The sequence below is a fragment of the Pelobates fuscus genome, chromosome 12, assembly GCF_036172605.1.
Source record: "Pelobates fuscus isolate aPelFus1 chromosome 12, aPelFus1.pri, whole genome shotgun sequence".
Taxonomy (NCBI): Eukaryota; Metazoa; Chordata; class Amphibia; order Anura; family Pelobatidae; genus Pelobates; species Pelobates fuscus.
Window position 1 is genome coordinate 113,244,384 of NC_086328.1, and position 18,691 is coordinate 113,263,074.

Genomic DNA, 18,691 nt, shown 5'->3' on the forward strand with positions numbered 1-18,691 from the left:
AATGTGCATTTGCCTTTTCCATTCTTTCAAGTCACCACATGCCCTGGTTTAGTAAATAACCCCCTAAATATTTGTAAGAATTCTTAGATAAGTGGCCAGATTAAATGCTTCTTTTTCAAGGTGATAGGCCAGGAATAAATCAAGGTGACAGGGCAGTTTATCAGAGTGTAAAGATGATGAGAGGATTGTCAGAGCTTTAAGGTGAATTGACATCATTTTGGGGGTTTTGGAGTAAACCTGGCAGATTTCCAGGGCCGCACAGTCTGGGTTCACACAATATTCTTTCTAAATTTGCAAATACTTGAGCCTTACAACTCTTTTATTACTACTATATTATTGTTGAAAGTCACACTTTTAATTCAGTAATGAGTTTGATTTATTTTTCTTGATTTTATTTATTTTATACAAAACGTATTTGTAAGGTTTAATTGAAACCCTGAATATTTAACTTGAGTATTTAACTTGCATATGAAATTAGGACAAGACAACAATCTCATGCATAAATGTCTGTGTCAGCATAATGCTCACATACAGTATATACAGTTCCTTGGCTACATCCAGTCATCTTTGCTGTGTAAAGAATAATAGTTGGAATCTGAATTAGCAGTTGTAGCAAAATTAAAATAATAGAGAGAGCGACACAGACAGACCTAATCACATCATATGCAATCAGCTTACATCACAGAAAGACAGTTGTTCCACAGAAACACACAATGTCAAACTTTGGTCTTCGTTATCCACCTTCTATCTTTGTTTAGAAGTGTAACTGATCTCACACACATACCCAAACCTATCTAAAGTGACAGGTCACCTGTATATTGATTTTTGGGTCAGCACATGATGTGAACATATGCAAAGCTTTGCTGTAGATTTTGTATATTCGTATTTAGTCTTCAGGTCATGTTTACAATGTTCTTTGAATAGACAGCAGGTCAATTAATTTAGCATATATACAAAATAAGTGTTTTCCTTATTTGTCAGTAAAGTAATGGCTTGTTATTTTTCTAAAATCTTATACTTCTTTGATTCCCTACAGGCAAGGAGACAAAAAGGAGACATTTGATGGAGCAAAAATGTCGTAAGTTCTGATTATTTGACGTTTTGTATTTGTAGACTTTGAACGCATTATGTGACATAAGATATGTTATTACATGTAATGAAGATGGCTGTTCACTTAAAGGGCCATTGTGATGATGTCTAATTGACTTGCAATTTTTAGCCCTAATTATAAGATTTTTAAAAAGTTCCATCTGGGCTTAATGGCTGATATTCTTTTTCTTAATCCACTATGTCACCTAAACTGTAAGTTAGTTTCACACTCAGCCCATCTTGTTGTAGACATTTTAGGGATAAAGAAAATTTAAAAATGTACTTATTACACCTTGTTTATGATCTTATTGGACATGCAATATAATATGGATACATAGTAACCCATTTTAAAAAGCAAAAAAATATTGTTTATGTAATTATTGTAGTAACGATAAGGTTGCTTATTTATAGTGAATGTTGATCTAACTGAGTAGAGATACCCCAACTCACAGAATAAAGATACTGGGAGAACAGTGAAATTAGTGAACGCTCAATTAGAACAGTGGTGTCAGACACGTCAATGAAGCAAAGCCAACATTAATTTTCAATACATTTAGTCAGCATATACATACATGTTTTCAGTATTATTTACACTAACTTCAGTTTAACAGGTCATACACAAACATCCCAACATTCCAAATGCTTAAAGGGACACTGTAGGCAGCCAGACCACTTCAACTCATTGAAGTGGTCTGGGTGCAATGTCCCATGTCTCTTAACCCTGCAATAGTAATTATTGCAGTTTCTGAGAAACGGCAATAATTACTCTGCAGGGTTAACTCCTCCTCTAGTGGCTGTCTGCCAGACAGCCACTAGAGGGACTTCCAGAGTTGAAACCGACCTTTGGTCTATTACCTGGCGCTGGACGTCCTCACGCTATGCACTGCAATGCAGATTTTCCCCATAGGAAAGTATTGAATAATGATTTCCTTTAAAGAAATCCTATTGCAAGCGCAGTCATAACGTGGGCGAAGCTTGACCCAGCGCTGAGGGATACCGGCGCTGGATTCAGGTAAGTGACTGAAGGGGTTTTAATCCACTCAGCTGCAAGGGATGAGGGCACTGTAGGATTCTACAGTGCCTGGAAAACGGGTTTGTTTTCCTGGCACTATAGAATCCCTTTAAGAGGGACACCTTCATTGTAAGGGTGTGAGTGGGGCTGTGGCCAGGAGGGGGCTTTTCTGAAAAATTTTAGGTGACTTACTGACAGTAATTGAATACTACTACCACTACTAAAAGATAATAACAATTTATGGAAATATTTACTTACACAAACTGATTTATACAGATACATAGAACACATTTATTGTAGTTTAAAGACACATTACTGGGAGTATCATTGCTGTGGAGCTCTATTATACTTTCAGACACACCAACAACATGGAGCTCCTGGAAGAGAGGGACATTGGGATAGAATAGAGGGACAGAGTGATTCGGCCCAAAATAGTGACTTTCCCTTCTAAATAGGGACACTCGGGAGCTATGTCATTCAAATTAAACACTCTTGCCTTCCTCAGTTTCATGAAATTTCCATTGAACTGAATAAAGGACCTTTCAATTGTGTTGTGGGACAGGACATGCACAAATGTGATGTCTCGTGATTGTATATACACTACTTCTCTTACCCAGCTCAATGGAACAAGCATCTGCTTGCACATACTAACCTTTTCCAACTCAATAAGAAAAATACCCGTGTGCTACTTTAGCAGAGTATACTGCAGGTCTACTGCTCAGGCACAACATACCTGTAGCTAGCATTGCAAATATGCAAAAAAAAAAAAAAACAGTTATTGCCCCTGTTTAACGTAATGCAGGAGTTCTGCACAACTGGGGCTATAAATTTACGAGGTACAGTAATATTTGAAGAAAATACACATTTTCCCTCTTTAACAAATGTATTGGTCAGTCGATAAAATCTACCCTATTTTGAGTTTATCTACTGCTGATGCATTTTTGGTTGGATAGTGCAATAAATGCCCTATTGCTCTGTATGCATAGTTATAATGTTTGTAATTTCCAGAGATATATTTCTGGCTACAGTAATTTTGTTATCATGTCATGTTAATGCCAAGATCTATTTTGTAAAAAAAAAATCCATTGTTTCCAAAATAAAGTTGCATAATATTGTTTTTTCTTTCCTTTTCGTCTATTTTCTCACTAAAGACGTATGGCCAAGTAAGTAATTTATATTTTAAGTAAATTCCTTGTATTCTGGTTGGCTGTGAAGTGTTTCTAACGCAATATGTCTGAATTGTGCAGGGTTCAGGGAATAAAGACATCCAGTTTTGCTAGCCACTTTGCTAAACAGCATGCCGATTCAAATCTCGGATTCCGCAGAGAGTATGAGGTCAGTATCTGTTTCATGTAAAGCTTGTGTTGCTTCCCGAGGGGTTGATGACAAAGGAATACACCAACCACAAAATGTTGATTGAGAAACAAAATGTAATACGTTTTATTGCTGCCTCTTTCACGGAATGGTGACAATTGTCTTGCCACAGGTTCTTGTGTGTAATAGTGAGAAGTATAAATTATTGCTATAGTTGGTTATTTTAAATGTCAGGAAAACATATATATATATGACAGAATTATCCTAGTGCAGGGACAAGTTTAAATGATAAGAGGTACCTGACAGCAGACACTGTTGTATTCATAGAACTGGTTAATTGAAGATTATTTTGTTTGATTTAGAATTTTGGGTCTGTTGGCGTTATGCAACCTAAAGCCGCAGCTGAGAATCCTGAAAATCGAGCAAAGAACAGATATAACAATGTGTTGCCATGTAAGTTACCATGTTTAATCTCCACAAAAATCAGTTTGAATTAAATGTTGAAAAACATACAATATATAACGCTGGGATGGTCAACAGTTAGGCACCACCTGTTGTAGAACTGGAGCTCTCATTGAACTTTAAACTTACAAATCATCATGGGACATATAGTTCTACTACAGCTGGAGGGTTGCCTTTTGGCCATTTTTGTTTTTTTTTATTTTTCATTAATTGTAAATAACAGAGTGTCAAACTTCAAATCTCTTGGCCGGTGGCACTTAGCTCAAGTTGGAATAGAAGTTGAGTGATTTTTAAGTTTTGTACTTTAGTGATCGGAACAAAGTTAATTTTTTTTTTAACTTTAGCTTATTTAATAGAACCAATTCTGAAAATAAAATTATTTTTTAAGAGATTTGTATTCCCTGCACAAACAGTGGTGTTCAGTAAACACATTTGAGAAGAGTAGCTTACAAATGGGTGTAATTCTAAAAGAAAGTTGCTGAAACATCAACACATGCAAACTATATATTTTTTATTCTACAGGCTATGTATTACTTGCATTAATAGACTCTCTGTATATGTTATGATCTACACATACTGTCATGTTAGTAACAATGTTTATTTGTTTTGTTTATTCTACCTATTTTAGATGACATTTCTAGGGTCAAACTATCTATTATGGATAATCCCACCGATGATTTTGTCAACGCAAACTATATTCCCGTAAGTGCCTTTATTACATTTATTAGTTGTTATTTTTGTTAAATGTAATAGTAACCATTTTTGAAAGTAACACACACTGCTTCTATCCCAGGGATACAAGACCGAGAAGGAGTTCATTGCATCCCAAGGCCCCTTGCCGCACACTGTCAATGATTTCTGGAGAATGATTTGGGAGAAACAAGTTCACGCCATTGTAATGTTGACGAGATGCGTTGAAATGGGAAAGGTACAGAATTTAGTTGATATTCCTTTGTTATTTCCAGTATAATGGATTTTTTTTTGTTGATGACCCCGGTTGCTTTTAACAAATTTATTTTAAAGAAATGTATATCAAAATAGAAGCTGTAATAGTACAGAATTTTATATTGAAAAAAAATGCTTCTAAAGTATTATAAATAGAGCACAGTAATTAGCTACTAGATTACACTTTATTGCCCTAGATCTCAAGATGGGTGCTCTCTGTGCCGTAACTCGATGATGCTAATATACACTGAGGAGAAGAATTCTATCAAGAATTAACAGCATTTCTCATTGTGTTTCCATCTTTAGTTCATGTGCTAAATACAACAGACAGAACACAAATTTAAAACATGGTCATTGTGGAGAATATGCGAAGGGATTTCAAAATTTGGGTCAACATAAACAAAGTTGGAAAATACCTGAATTCCTACTGTTTTGGAATGTAATCACAATTTAGTGAATACAAGTATTGAAGCCTGTTTCTATATCTATTAGAAATATCAATGTGCTTGAAAAATATATCTCTTTTACCAATTTGGAAGAAGAGCAATTCTAGCTGATATAGCATTAGGTTTAAACAATAAGATCAGACAGCAGTCATGATATTTGAGTCACCGAGTTGCCGTATTAGTCCAGAAATGTACATACAAAAAACTACAAGTTTTGTAGTTCTTGTAATACCTTTTTTAAATTGGGCTAGCAGAAAGCTTGTCACTACAAATTTCTGTTAGTTCAATCTTTAGACAACACAGCAGTATCAAAATTAGAAAACTTGAAAGAACAGCTTCAATACGTGCTAATCAGTGTAAATCATTGTATCATTGTATCGTAGGTGAAATGTGAGGAGTACTGGCCTTCAAAACAAGTCAAGCAATTTAATGGATTATCAGTCTCCATGAAGAGTGCATCTGTCTTCTCTGAATGGACTATCCGAGATTTCCAAGTAACTAATGTGAGTACTAAATATTCTTCAGGACACATGTATGACATTCGTCACTACCAAACGGACAAGCGTCTGGCCAAAAATGTCTATGAAACATTGTTTGAAGTCACCAACTAATTATTTAAAAAGACAACCTGCGCACGGTAAGCACTGCGTGTCATTGTAATAGTTATAGTCCTATTAGTGTTAGATTGCAGTGCTTTGATTCTGTATCCTTTTGCCACAAGATTGGACGATTATGGATGAAGTGTAACTGCAGCTTTAGAAGGGACAGGCTTTGCATGCAGGGTGCTTTTGGTTAAACTGCGAAAAATGTTTCACGGATAAGCAGGTACAACATCCTTACACCATAGCCACTGCAATGAACTGAAGTGAAATGAGCTGCATAGTGTGCCCTTTTAATTGCTATGAATAAACTAAGCTGAGGGTTTAGTCATTTTATTGAAGAGGTGTTATCAACTGAACTGTCATCCATCATGGTTGGTGATATAACTCATTGGTTAGACCTCCAGTAATATAATTTTAGATTGCTAGGTTTAATTTCTGGCACGATCAGCTCAGTATTTTTTCCTGTTACTTTAGATAAGAGTAATACCATTACATTCGTAATAACGATGTATTTGAAAATAAAACAGAATTAAGGGCACACCTGTAACATGCATCTTGCAGGGATGGCGCTGCGTTAGTGACCAAAATGTTTACATAATATAGATTACGTAACAGCGCACTCATTATATAACTTTCTACATTCTATAAGGCAACTTAATATCGCCTATCTCAGCACACACATTTGTTTGCTATGATAGGTGACTTTAAGTAGCCTTATAGCATTTAGAAATGTATTTTAGAATGAAAACAACATCTGGCCATGCTGGTTTTGCTGTTATGTAGATATTGAGCCTTTGATAGATCTGTATTGCTAACATTATTTGCAGGTGGTTTGTTGTATTGTTATTATCATTGGTATCTATATAGCGCCAACTTATTGCGCAGTGCTTTACAATTTTGAAGAAGGGGGACATAAATGAGACAATTACAAAATGATACTGGAACGATAGGTAGATGACGACCCTGCTCAAACGAGCTTACAGTCTAGAGGAGAAATGCTACCTCTGCTTATGACTTAATCTGCAGTGTTTGATAACTGTGAGTCCTGGGAGTAGCTTGTGTAGAACTACATACCCTTTAGTCTTGCCCAAACTTACAGCACTCCCACGGAAAACAAAAGGAGCACCAGCATTGGCTGAAATTCTCAGTCTCGTGCTGGTCTCTAAATGTCAAGGAGTTATCCAGTATATGGAGGTAAGTATAAGTATGTATGGATGTGTATATATATAAATTCCCTGTAAAGAAGGCGAATACGGCAATACGAAGGCGAAGGCGACACACTTCTTTGCAACTTTCAGTGAAGTATCCAAACTCATAGAAGTGTTGCAACTAAAGATTAATTTACAAAATCGTTTCATTTACCTTTTTGGAAACATGGGACTGTGGCTGAATTGTTTTTTTGTTTTTAATATTTTTATGCGGGGCAAAAAAACATCACTGAGGGCATCAAAGCATATATACAACTACATCAAGGCTGACATTCACATCATGCCAATTACACTGTATAGAAAGAGTAGAAAGAAGAAAAAACATTTGTGACAACAGGTACAAAGAAAGATGAATAAAATAGATAAATTGAAAATATAAGAAAGATAACAAAAGTAGAAAATCTGTGGGGGAGAAAAGGAAAAGAAAAAAAGGATATGTTACTTGTTTTGACATGTAAAAACAGGTACAAAAAAAATGGTGAATATCTAATGCAGAAAACATAAATACAGTGATAAACAATAACAGACATTTAAAGGTTTTTTTGTTACCTGGACTCTCTATTAAGTAATAAAACAAGGCTCTAAATTGGGCAAATGAATGCTACATAGTTCTAAACAACCGAGCCATGAAACTCTGGTAATTCAAAATAAAATGAGCTGGAATTACAAAAAGTTGATAAGACTACAATGTATTTCCTTTTATTTCTTTCCTTAAACCTTTGTTTTGGAATTATGTTAAAGGGACACCCAGACTACTAAAGTAGTTTAACATGCTGAAGTGCTTTATGTGTGAAGAGAATTAAACTAATGCCTTTCAGCTGATGTGTCCATTTTGTGGTTCACTAGCCTTTGACATACGACCGCGTGTCATCCTTTGCCTCATTTGTACAATATCCAAGGCTGGTTTACCGACACTTTCGTTTCTTTAATCTTCCAGGTTCGGAGCAGACAGTCTCAACAAGTTCGTCATTTCCATTTTACCGCGTGGCCTGACCATGGCGTTCCAGAGACAACAGACGTTCTAATAAGTTTCAGAAATCTAATTTGTGACTACATGAAGAATTGCCCTCAATCCCCAATATTGGTGCACTGCAGGTATGGTGACAAGCCAAACATGCTCCATTTTTGTTTTTTAGTGGCAAAGTAGATTTGTGATAATGTTTACATGGTTTGTTGGATACATGTAGGAAGTGTCCAAAAAAATAAATAAATCATAAATGATATTTTAGTGGCAATTATTGTCTTTTGCATTTGTCACTGTATAAAAATAGTTTATATTTAAGAAGGACAGAGTCATACAGAGTTATGCATTTAAAAAGATGTTACAACCACCAAAACCAATTCTTTGATTTTGGTAGACGTGTGTATGTGCTGCATTTATGCTTAAAAACGCTGCAAATATAGAGATTTTTGCACTTTTGTGTCAGGGCTAGTTCCACCCCTAATGTAAAATCTGTGCAAAAAATACATCTCTCGCCCAGCACACAGCTTGGTGGTAACAGACATGGTCAACTTGAACATCCCTCCACCCGTGCAGTCCCTCCTAGCCCTTCCTGCCTTCCTCCATTTTGTGAACTGACTTTTATTCCATATATAAATAACTAATTTCCTCCATCCCCTATCCACTGTCTCACTCACTACCCTCACTGGCGCATGTACCCAGAGCCATTGAGAATTGTCCAATGAAATGCTTCTCTTTGAGAAGCATTTGATTGGACTGCAGAAGTAAGGCTGTGATGTCAAACGAGGCATGGAGAGAAGTGTCGGGAGTTTTCCATGTGCTGGATTCTGGGTAAGTTAAGCACTTAATTTGCATTTTAGGGGCTGGGACATAAGTAGTACCCTACAGGACATTCTAAATTGAAAAAAGTAGCTTTATTTTTTTTCTTTTTATAATGTTTGGATTAACCCTTTAAAGAATACCAGTTTGCATTGTGTTCTCTTTTGGATTCAATACATTTATTAACACATGTTTAAACTTTTTTGCAGTGCCGGTGTGGGCAGGACAGGCACTTTGATTGCTCTCGATCGCATTATAAAGCAAATTGAAGCCGAGGACCGAGTCGATGTGTATGGAATTGTACATGATCTTCGAATGCATCGCTGCTTAATGGTGCAAACAGATGTAAGAACATGCCTTGTTATGTTTGTTTATTGCTTACCTGTGCTAAAGCGTAACTGCTTCTTGACTAACTCAGCCATATGCCATACAATTTCTGACAAATGTCAGCCAAGCTTAGACTGGTTGGGTAGACTCCAATTTGGGAAACTCAAGGCAAGTTGGTTTGGACCGAGAATACATAACAACTTAAGGCTTATATACTAATTATACAACAGCAACACATTCTACATGGATGGATTTGCTAAAGTACAAATTAAGGCCATAACTATGGATGCAAAAATGTAATCGGACACTCCTCACAAGCTCATAAATATTTCTCACTTAGGATCCCTAAAACCTGGAGAAACCCCCAGCTCAGGGTACAGGGAATTATCCACAGCGGGATTTATTAACATATATAAATTACTATAGGTTAGGGGTTCCGATAGGCAATGCCCTTTTCATCCAGTGTACACAGTAGCATTGTCAAGGTGAATAAATCAAAGCGAAATAACACACATTGTCCTTCTCTCCTGCTAGTGAACAAAGCTATTGTTTGCTAAATAGATCTGTCTATGGTGTAGAGCAACTATATATATATATATATATATATATATATATATATATATATATATATATATATATATATATATATATATATAACATTGTTCTGCTTCTCTCCCAAAACCAATTAAGGCATATGCTGGTGAAATAGCTCAGTGGGCTAATGCATCAGCAGAATCTGTTCTAACCCTTGGGTTGCCATTTCAAAACTCAGCCCTTCATCCTTCCGAGGTAGATAAAATGAGTACCATTAAATTGGGTGATAGTAACAACCCCTGGATGTAGGGCTAAGGTAACATCCCCAGGACGTACTTGGAAACCAGAGTAATCTGAATGTACATTTCCTGGTTAAATACTTTGTTATTATTATATTACCATGTACTGTGAAATGCATAGCGGCAATCTTAAGACTGAATAAACGTCTCCGAGGCTGGTTTGTGTTGTGTGTTGGGTGCAACAATTTTTAGATTTAAGTGCTGCTGAATGCATTATGTTAATCCACAGATAATGTTTACTATACACAAAGCACCATCTGACTTTATTGTGTATTTTTTGTATTAGTGCAAATCTAACCCTGGATAAATTCTTAGAAGCTGTATGGGTGGGTCAGTCCATCCTCCGTCTTGTTTTATAGATGCTGTTTCTATCATGTGTTTATTTTTGATAATTCATTTTACTATTTTTTTTTCCTCAATAACAGAGTCAATACATCTTCCTGAATCAGTGCGCATTGGACTTTATTAAATGCAGAGAAGTCCCCAAACCTGATCTTATTTACCACAACGCTAGCGCTATTTATGAGAATTTTTCGCCATCTTCGGTATACAACAGGACTAATGTTTAACTAGGAAAGCAACTCTGGTGTTGACATCACAAGCGACTAGCCTAGTGTGGATCGCAAAGGCGTTTATGACAGCAGAAGGATCTATAAATGTGCCTTAAAACTGAAAAAGAGAGAGCACTTTCAAGGATCCGTTCATAATAGCTAGTTTTAAATACTTCTCTTTTATTAATTTAATGTACAAAACAATGTGATTTTTGTTTTGGGTTTACTCTTAAATCTGCTGGAAGGATGTATTGTATCTAACTTTAACGGAGAAGAAAGATTTTTTTATTTACTTTGAAATTGATAAACCGTGACATGGGCTCAGAATTTCGTATAACATATTTACTCGAAGTTGTTGTTTTTGGTTTGGGTTTTTTTTCTGGGTTTCTTTTTTTTGTCCAAAATTATTTACAAAAGTGCATTTTATCAAGTCCCGTTGGAGATTTGTGAAGCATTTGCAGGACAATGATCAACATTTCTCAACTGGCACATGTGTTTTCAGGATGTAGATTCACCTTTAGAACATTTTATTTAAGTGCAAATATAAGGTCTTACAAAGGCCCCTGGATCCCCTCTAAGCACTGTTTATGTTGGACCACAAATTAAGCAGTCGAAGCCTTCAGTTTGCACAAGCTATATGGTAAATCTATTATAAAAATTGTTTTTCGTAACCACTTCAGTGTTGGACCATTCCCAGAAATATTACCAAAATGAACTGGTAGCACTTTAACACTCCAACCACTAAAACACTTTTTTGTTGTTTTGTAAGCCGTGAGGGCATGCCACCCCACCCCCAAAAAACAAAACCCTTAATCCAGCACTGAGGTCAAGTACTCACTGTTCAAAACACTGAAGTGGCCATTGTGCCCGAAGTAATTCTTTAAAGGCTGTAAAATATACAGTTAGTCATGTGACAAAAAAAGCTTTAAGGGGGTTTTATTATACAAAAATTGCAACTTAAACCTCTAGATCAGGGGTTGTCAATCTCTGGCATCCCAGATGTTCAGAACTGTCTCTTTTCTGATGCCAACATTATGGCTGTAAGAACATTATGAGCGAAGTAGTCCACAACATCTGGAATGCCGAAGGTTGCCTATTCCTGCCATAGATCATTGGTAGAGCGATAACAACCACGACGCGGCCTGTAAAGTGGGCTTCACGAAACACTAACATTCTATGCGTTGTAGTCTACGATTGCACTGCACGCATTATGGGAAGAGTCCAAGATTGCACTGTGGTACTCCCAAACCATACACTGCCACGTATATTCATATTACTGTTTATTTCTGAGCAGTACATATGGTTTGTTTGTTTTGTTTTTTAATTTATTTGTGATCATTTAATTACACATACATTTAACACAGAGATATAGTTTCATGGCAAATTTAGCATTCCATAAGTAAAGCATAATAAAATATTTTCTATATGGGGTAACATTTTTTTTAAAAGATAGTCTTTTAAATTTGTACTTTTTGTAATTTTTATGCAGAACTGTATATGTTTATTTTTGCTATTTTGACTATATAATATTTCTATTAGTCTTCATTGTATGCCATGTCTAATAATGTGGTGATTTGTTTTCTAAAGGTAGGTGTAGATGATATTTAATATAATTTTTTTCTGCATTTTTTACTCAGGATATTTTTGCACTGAAAGAAAAAAAAAACAATATATAGGCATAAAACTAAAGTTTTCGTGATTGTTCTTTATTCCTGTGTATGTGTAAATATAGTAAGCAATCCTTATTGCACTTTTGTATGTGACATTGTAGTAAGAGGTCATACCTCTTGCACCATCACAATTTTTTTTTTTTTTTTTTTTATTAAAGCATCTACTAGTTCGGGGATAGGCAACCTTTGGCACTCCAGATGTTGTGGACTACATCCCCAATAATGCTCTTACTCCCATAATACCGGCAAAGCATCATGGGAGGTGTAGTCCAAAACATCTGGAATACCAAAGGTTGCCTATGCCCATAAGTAGTTACTGAACTTGCTCTTGATTTGAGTAGGGAGATTCGCAGACAGAAAATATAATGAGAGGTTTATTCAACCAGAAATTCTGTAGTATTGGCCAGAATTGCACATTTTAGGCTAGATTATCCACCTGGTAAAAAAAAATTCCAGTTTGTCTTTTCTTCTATCTCAGCTCGTTTGGCCCCAAATATGCAATTGACTGGTCAACTCTCCCAAAATTTTGAGAGGAGAACTGAAGGGATGACATGTAGTAATGGGGATTATTGTAGAGGATGTTCTAGCGATCTGGATATTGTCACCAGTACATCATGATGCAGGAAACTGCACCATCAGCCAACTTTCTGTGCGGATCTCAAAATGTGTAATTGTTCTTATTTTTTTATTCTTGAGACGTATTAACCTTTGACTGTGATAATGGACAATCTTAAAATCTGACATATGGCGAAGTGTCACATTGTCTGTGCAGTAAACATATTCCTAAAGTGATAACAAGTGTTCCCTATTTAATCATTATCATCTCATGATGGGCCATGAGTCACCAAAGAGTGGGCTTTATATCCTCACTTTCCTCGCTGTTTAAAAAGGCCAGAAAATCTACAAACCATATTTGTATATATATTTATAAAGCAATATGTGTCATTTTTATATATACAGCCCAGTCGTAATATTATTGAACATCATAACAAACAAAAATTTTCACTCCCAGGCTCTAATCCTGTATGCATTTACCTGCACAATAACTGGCCTATTCACTAAACAGGGGGTCGTCATTCACTTGAATTCACTTGATTCAATTACAAAATTTAGACCAAACTATACAAACTCAAGAAAATGTGCTTTGTTTCTAGCCATCTGTTGTGATAATCAATTTTCTATTCTCTTGTCAATTTATAACAATTTGCTATTTATTGGGCAACCCTAAATGTGTCAATTTTCTCTATAAAATATCTATTTTTATGACTGATGCTGACTCGTGCTTTGTTTAATATGTTGTGTATATTATCAATGTTAAAATACAAGTGTCATTCGAATATAATTGCTGCTATTTGATTTACTGTAATTTTTTGGTTGAAGGATGGTTTTGATGGACCAAATAATTAATGGAAATTAAAGCCCTTTTTTGTATGAAAGGGGTTGTCGTGTGGCAAACTCAAATGGAAACAAAAGGGCTAAATCATTGTAATTTGATTTGTAAAAATGCAAGTATTTTATTAATAAAAAAAACAAAAAGTTATTGTTAATGTTTTTATCGACTGGCTCTGCTTTCAGTTTGACGTGCTTTAGTTCCAAACTATTTATATTGTGTATGGTTGCTAAAATGTTCTATGTTTATATGTTACATATGTATTACTTTTGTCTGTGATCTTTTGTGATGTTTATGGGAAATTTCATACAACGAAAACTCTAATACTGGTTCAAAATGCATTGGCTCAGAGCAGATGATTATGTGTAAACACAAACTCTCTCGTACCCATCATGGTAACAATGAAGGACTCATCTACTATTTTTTTCTGCTTTGTCATCTCCACAGCCAATGTCTTACCAACTTCCAATTCTCCTTACCTCTCCTAGCTCACTCACAGATTTGCCAGTTTGAGTGAAGATGTTGGAAGCATCAGCTCAGGAGTAGCTGTACCTTCTAACAGCCATGGGAACAGACCCTCTAGTACGGGTATGGTTGAGAGGGTAAGGAAGGCTGGACAGTTTGTGGTGGTAGGGGACTCTACTATTAAGAGAGTAGATAGGGTAATCTGCCACTCTGATCGTCTTAATCGAACAGTTTGCTGTCTCCCGGGTGCTCGGGTCCGGCATGTTGCCGACAGAGTGGAGGAATTATTGGGAGGGTCTGGGGATGACCCAGCTGTCATGGTCCATATTGGTACCAATGACAAAGTCAGAGGAAAATGGAAGGTCCTAAAGAATTCAGGGAACTAGGAAGTAAGCTAAAGAAAAGGACCTCCAAGGTAATATTTTCAGAAATATTACCTGTGCCGATCGCTACAGCAGAAAGGCAGCGGGAGATTAGAGAGGTCAATGCGTGGCTGAAGTCTTGGTGCAGGAAAGAGGGTTTTGGGTTTTTAGAGCACTGGGCCAATTTTGCGCTTGGGTACAACCTATAGTGTACAGTGTGTAGTATTGTAACTGTGGGGAGGGCCTTAGGCCCCTCTAAGACTTAGGCCCCTCTGTCACAAACCTTCACTTGTGTATTTCACAGAAGTACAGACTGCACAATCCAATCCACTTATATCAATATCCCCATTGGTGTTAATTTAGATTCAAGGCGGCTAGATTTTGCTGTGCTGGAGAATAGGATGGCTAGAAGGTCGGAGGAGATTTTAAGCTAGTAGTAGGGGGAGGGTCAAAGCAATCTAGAAAATGGAGCTAGGATAGAAAGGAGATGGGCTGAAGCTCAATATAAGGGGAAAGCTCAGAACAGAGGAGGTATGTAATATTGATGAAAATTCACAAAAAGTACAAATGACTCATGATAATATTAAATGTGTGCTTACTAATTCAAGGAGCCTATATAACAAAATGGGGGAACTAGCGGCAATAGCATACACTAAACAATATGATATAACAGGCATAACAGAAACATGGTGGGATGAGACACATGACTGGGCAGTTAACTTAAATGGGTACACGTTATTTAGGAAGGATAGGAAAACAAGAAGGATGGTGGGGTATGTTTGTATGTGAACCATGAGTTAAAGTCAAATCTTATGCATGCGGAGTGTGACGAGGAAAATGTGGAAGCTTTATGGGTAGATATCTGCTTGGGCAAACAAAGGGAAATCAATTATTGGTTGGAATATGTTATAAACCACCTAATGTAAATATTAATGAGGAAGAACTGTTGTTAGAGCAAATTGGTGAAGCTGCAAATCGGGGTAACACATTAATTATTGGAGATTTGAATTACCCAGACATAAATTGGGATAGAGGGACTAGTACTTCAGCAAGGGGAATCCGGTTTTTGAATGTGTTAAATGACACCTTTATGTCACAACTGGTACCAGCACCAACTAGAAAGGATGCGTGTATGGATCTCGTTATAGCAAACAATGTTGATCTTTTAACCAACATTCAAGTAGGGGAGCATTTGGGAAATAGTGATCACAATATGGTAACTTTTGAAATAAACTCAAAAAAGCAAAAGCACGTGGGGTATATTAAAACGTATAATTTTAAACAAATGAGGCAGTAATATGCAATGTCAATCTGCCGTTGCTAAAGTCAGTAAGGTTTTGTCATGTAAAAATAGGGGCATAAATTCTCGAGATGAAAATATAATTTTGCCTCTTTATAAATCGCTGGTAAGACCACACCTTGAATATGCTGTGCAATTTGGGGCACCTGTTCTAAAGAAAGATATCATGGCACTAGAAAAAGTGCAGAGACGAGCTACAAAATTGATAAAAGGAATGGAGCATTTTAGTTATGAAGGAAGGTAAAAAAAAAATTAATCTCTTTAGTTTGGAAAAACGGCGACTGAGAGGGGATATGATAACATTATACAAATATATTCGGGGCCAGTACAAACCATTATCTGGAAATCTATTCATAAACAGGGCTAGACACGAGATCACACATTTAGGCATGAAGAAAGGAGATTTCATCTAAGGCAAATAAAAGGTTTTTTTTACAGTAAGAGCAATAAGGATAGGGAATACTTTGCCTGAAGATGTGGTTTTGTCAGAGTCTATACAGATGTTTAAACTGCAATTGGATAAATACTTGCAAAAACATAACATACGGGGATATAATTTCTAATTAGTGGGGTAATAGCTGCTTGATCCAAGGAGACATCTGACTGCTATTTTGGGGTCAAGTAGGAATTTTTTCCTAGTTTGTTGCAAAATTGGAAGCGCTTCAGACTGGGTTTTTTGCCTTCTTTTGGATCAACAGCAAAAACATATTTGAGGAAGGCTGAACTTGATGGACACAAGTCTCTTTTCAGCTATGTAACTATGTAATATTCGGGGCCAGTACAAACCATTATCTTGATATCTATTCATAAACAGGACATACATAGGACACAAGGTCACGCATTTAGGCTGGAAAAAAGGAGATTTCATCTAAGGCAAAGAAAAGTTTTTTTTACAGTAAGAGTAATAAGGATATGGAATTCTCTGCCTGAAGAGGTGGTTTTATCAGAGTCCATACATATGTTTAAACTGCAACTGGATAAATACTTGCAAAAACATAACATACAGGGATACCATTTCTAATTAGTGGGGTAATAGCTGCTATTTTGGGATCAAGAAGGAATTTTTCCTAGTTTGCTGCAAAATTGGAAGCACCTAGTCTAGGTTTTTTCCTTGTTTTGGATCAACAGCAAAAACATATGTGAGGAAGGCTGAACTTGATGGATGCAAGTCTCATTTCAGCTATGTAACTACGTAACATACCATTAAAGCCTTACCCAACTTTTCTTCTTGGTCACTTGGCACTTGGAATCTTCAGTGCCATAGAGTTTTGGAGATGCTTGATGGCTAGCCTCCTTCCGACAGATTATGGACCTGGTCCCAAGTGGCCCTGAAAGGTGCTATTGTAACTGTGGGGAGGGACTTAGGCACCTCTGTCACAAATGTCACACACTTTCACTTGTGTATTTCACAGAAGTAGAGACTGCACAATCCAATCCACTTATATCAATATCCCCATTGGTGTTACTTTAGATTCAAGGCGGCTACATTTGATAACATATTCTAAGTTAGAAAAACAGGATCTGAGCACTCCAAGTAGGATATGCAGACTTTAATTTGGAACCAACACATGACATATTTTGTCCACACAATGCGACCTTTGTCAAATATCTGACCAAAATGTTATCTCATGTGTTGATTCCAAATTAAAGTCTGCATATCCTACTTGAAATGCTCAGAGCCTATTTTTCTAACTTTGATACTTCCACTAGTATGCTGACATGTTCTTCCAAGCCACATCTTTCTATAATGGATATTTTTATATTCATCTATATTGGTTTACAATTGTCAGTTCTGCACAGTGGATGAACCTGATGGGTAATGTAGGTTACATAGTTACATAGTTACATAGCTGAAAAGAGACTTGTGTCCATCAAGTTCAGCTTTCCTCACATTTGTTTTTTGCTGTTGATCCAAAAGAAGGCAAAAAAAAAAAAAAACAGTTTGAAGCACTTCCAATTTTGCAACAAGCTAGGAAATAAAATTCCTTCTTGAACCCAGAATGGCAAACAGATTTATCATTGGATCAAGCAGTTATTACCCTACATTGAAAGATTATATCCTTGAATATTCTGTTTTTGCAAGTATGCATCTAGTAGCTGTTTGAACATCTGTATGGACTCTGATAAAACCACTTCTTCAGGTAGAGAATTTCACATCCTTATTGTTCTTACAGTAAAAATACCTTTCCTTTGCCTTAGACGAAATCTTCTTTCTTCCAGTCTAAACGCATGGCCTCGAGTCCTATGTAAAGTCCGGTTTGTGAATAGATTTCCACACAATGGTTTGTATTGGCCCCAAATATATTTGTATAATGTTATCATATCCCCTCTCATGCAACGTTTTTCTAAACTAAAAAGGTTTAAATTTGTTAACCTTTCTTCATAGCTGATATGTTCCATTCCTTTTATTAATTTTTGTAGCCCCCCTCTGCACTTTTCCTAGTGCCATAATATCCTTCTTTAGAACAGGTGCACAAAATTGCACAGCATATTCAATATGTGGTCTTATTTAAAGGTTGATTTAAATGTTTTCATTTAAATATTTAAATATATATTTTATTTTTCTGAAATTAATTGCCTAGGATTTTTTCGAAGGCGCTTGTGATGTAGACATTTCATAATTTATTTATTAAAAAACAGAAATATTCATCCAACAGACCATCATAGGAAGTGCCGAAGTTCCGAAGTGCCGAAGTTCCGAAGTGCTGAAGTTGCCGAAGTCCCGAAGTGTCAAAGTGCCAAAATTCTGAAGCACAATTGCCTAAGTACTAATATACTTACCCAGTGAAAGAAGAAGAATGTTACATTGGGTGGGGGCCCTAATATAAAATAATGGGGGGGACCTATTGTCCTCCCCATGATCAGAATAAGGGGGGGACCTAATGTCCTCCCCCCTGGCCCCCACCCCTGAGCGGTGGGTGGGGGACCTAAATAC

At 36.4% G+C, this 18,691-nt stretch overlaps 1 protein-coding gene across 1 annotated transcript in view; it reads left to right on the forward strand.

The window, feature by feature from the left end:
- Positions 1–13,775, forward strand: part of LOC134578546 (receptor-type tyrosine-protein phosphatase beta-like) — a 114,217-nt gene extending 100,442 nt beyond the window's left edge. Inside the window, exons 32-41 of the mRNA XM_063437523.1 lie at positions 1,037–1,078; positions 3,253–3,264; positions 3,349–3,436; positions 3,778–3,868; positions 4,506–4,579; positions 4,671–4,805; positions 5,652–5,771; positions 8,016–8,173; positions 9,068–9,203; positions 10,444–13,775. Of these exons, the coding sequence (XP_063293593.1) occupies positions 1,037–1,078; positions 3,253–3,264; positions 3,349–3,436; positions 3,778–3,868; positions 4,506–4,579; positions 4,671–4,805; positions 5,652–5,771; positions 8,016–8,173; positions 9,068–9,203; positions 10,444–10,587 (1,000 nt within the window). The 3' untranslated portion in view covers positions 10,588–13,775. The remainder of the gene's footprint in view (positions 1–1,036; positions 1,079–3,252; positions 3,265–3,348; positions 3,437–3,777; positions 3,869–4,505; positions 4,580–4,670; positions 4,806–5,651; positions 5,772–8,015; positions 8,174–9,067; positions 9,204–10,443) is intronic.
- Positions 13,776–18,691: the final 4,916 nt, after the last annotated feature.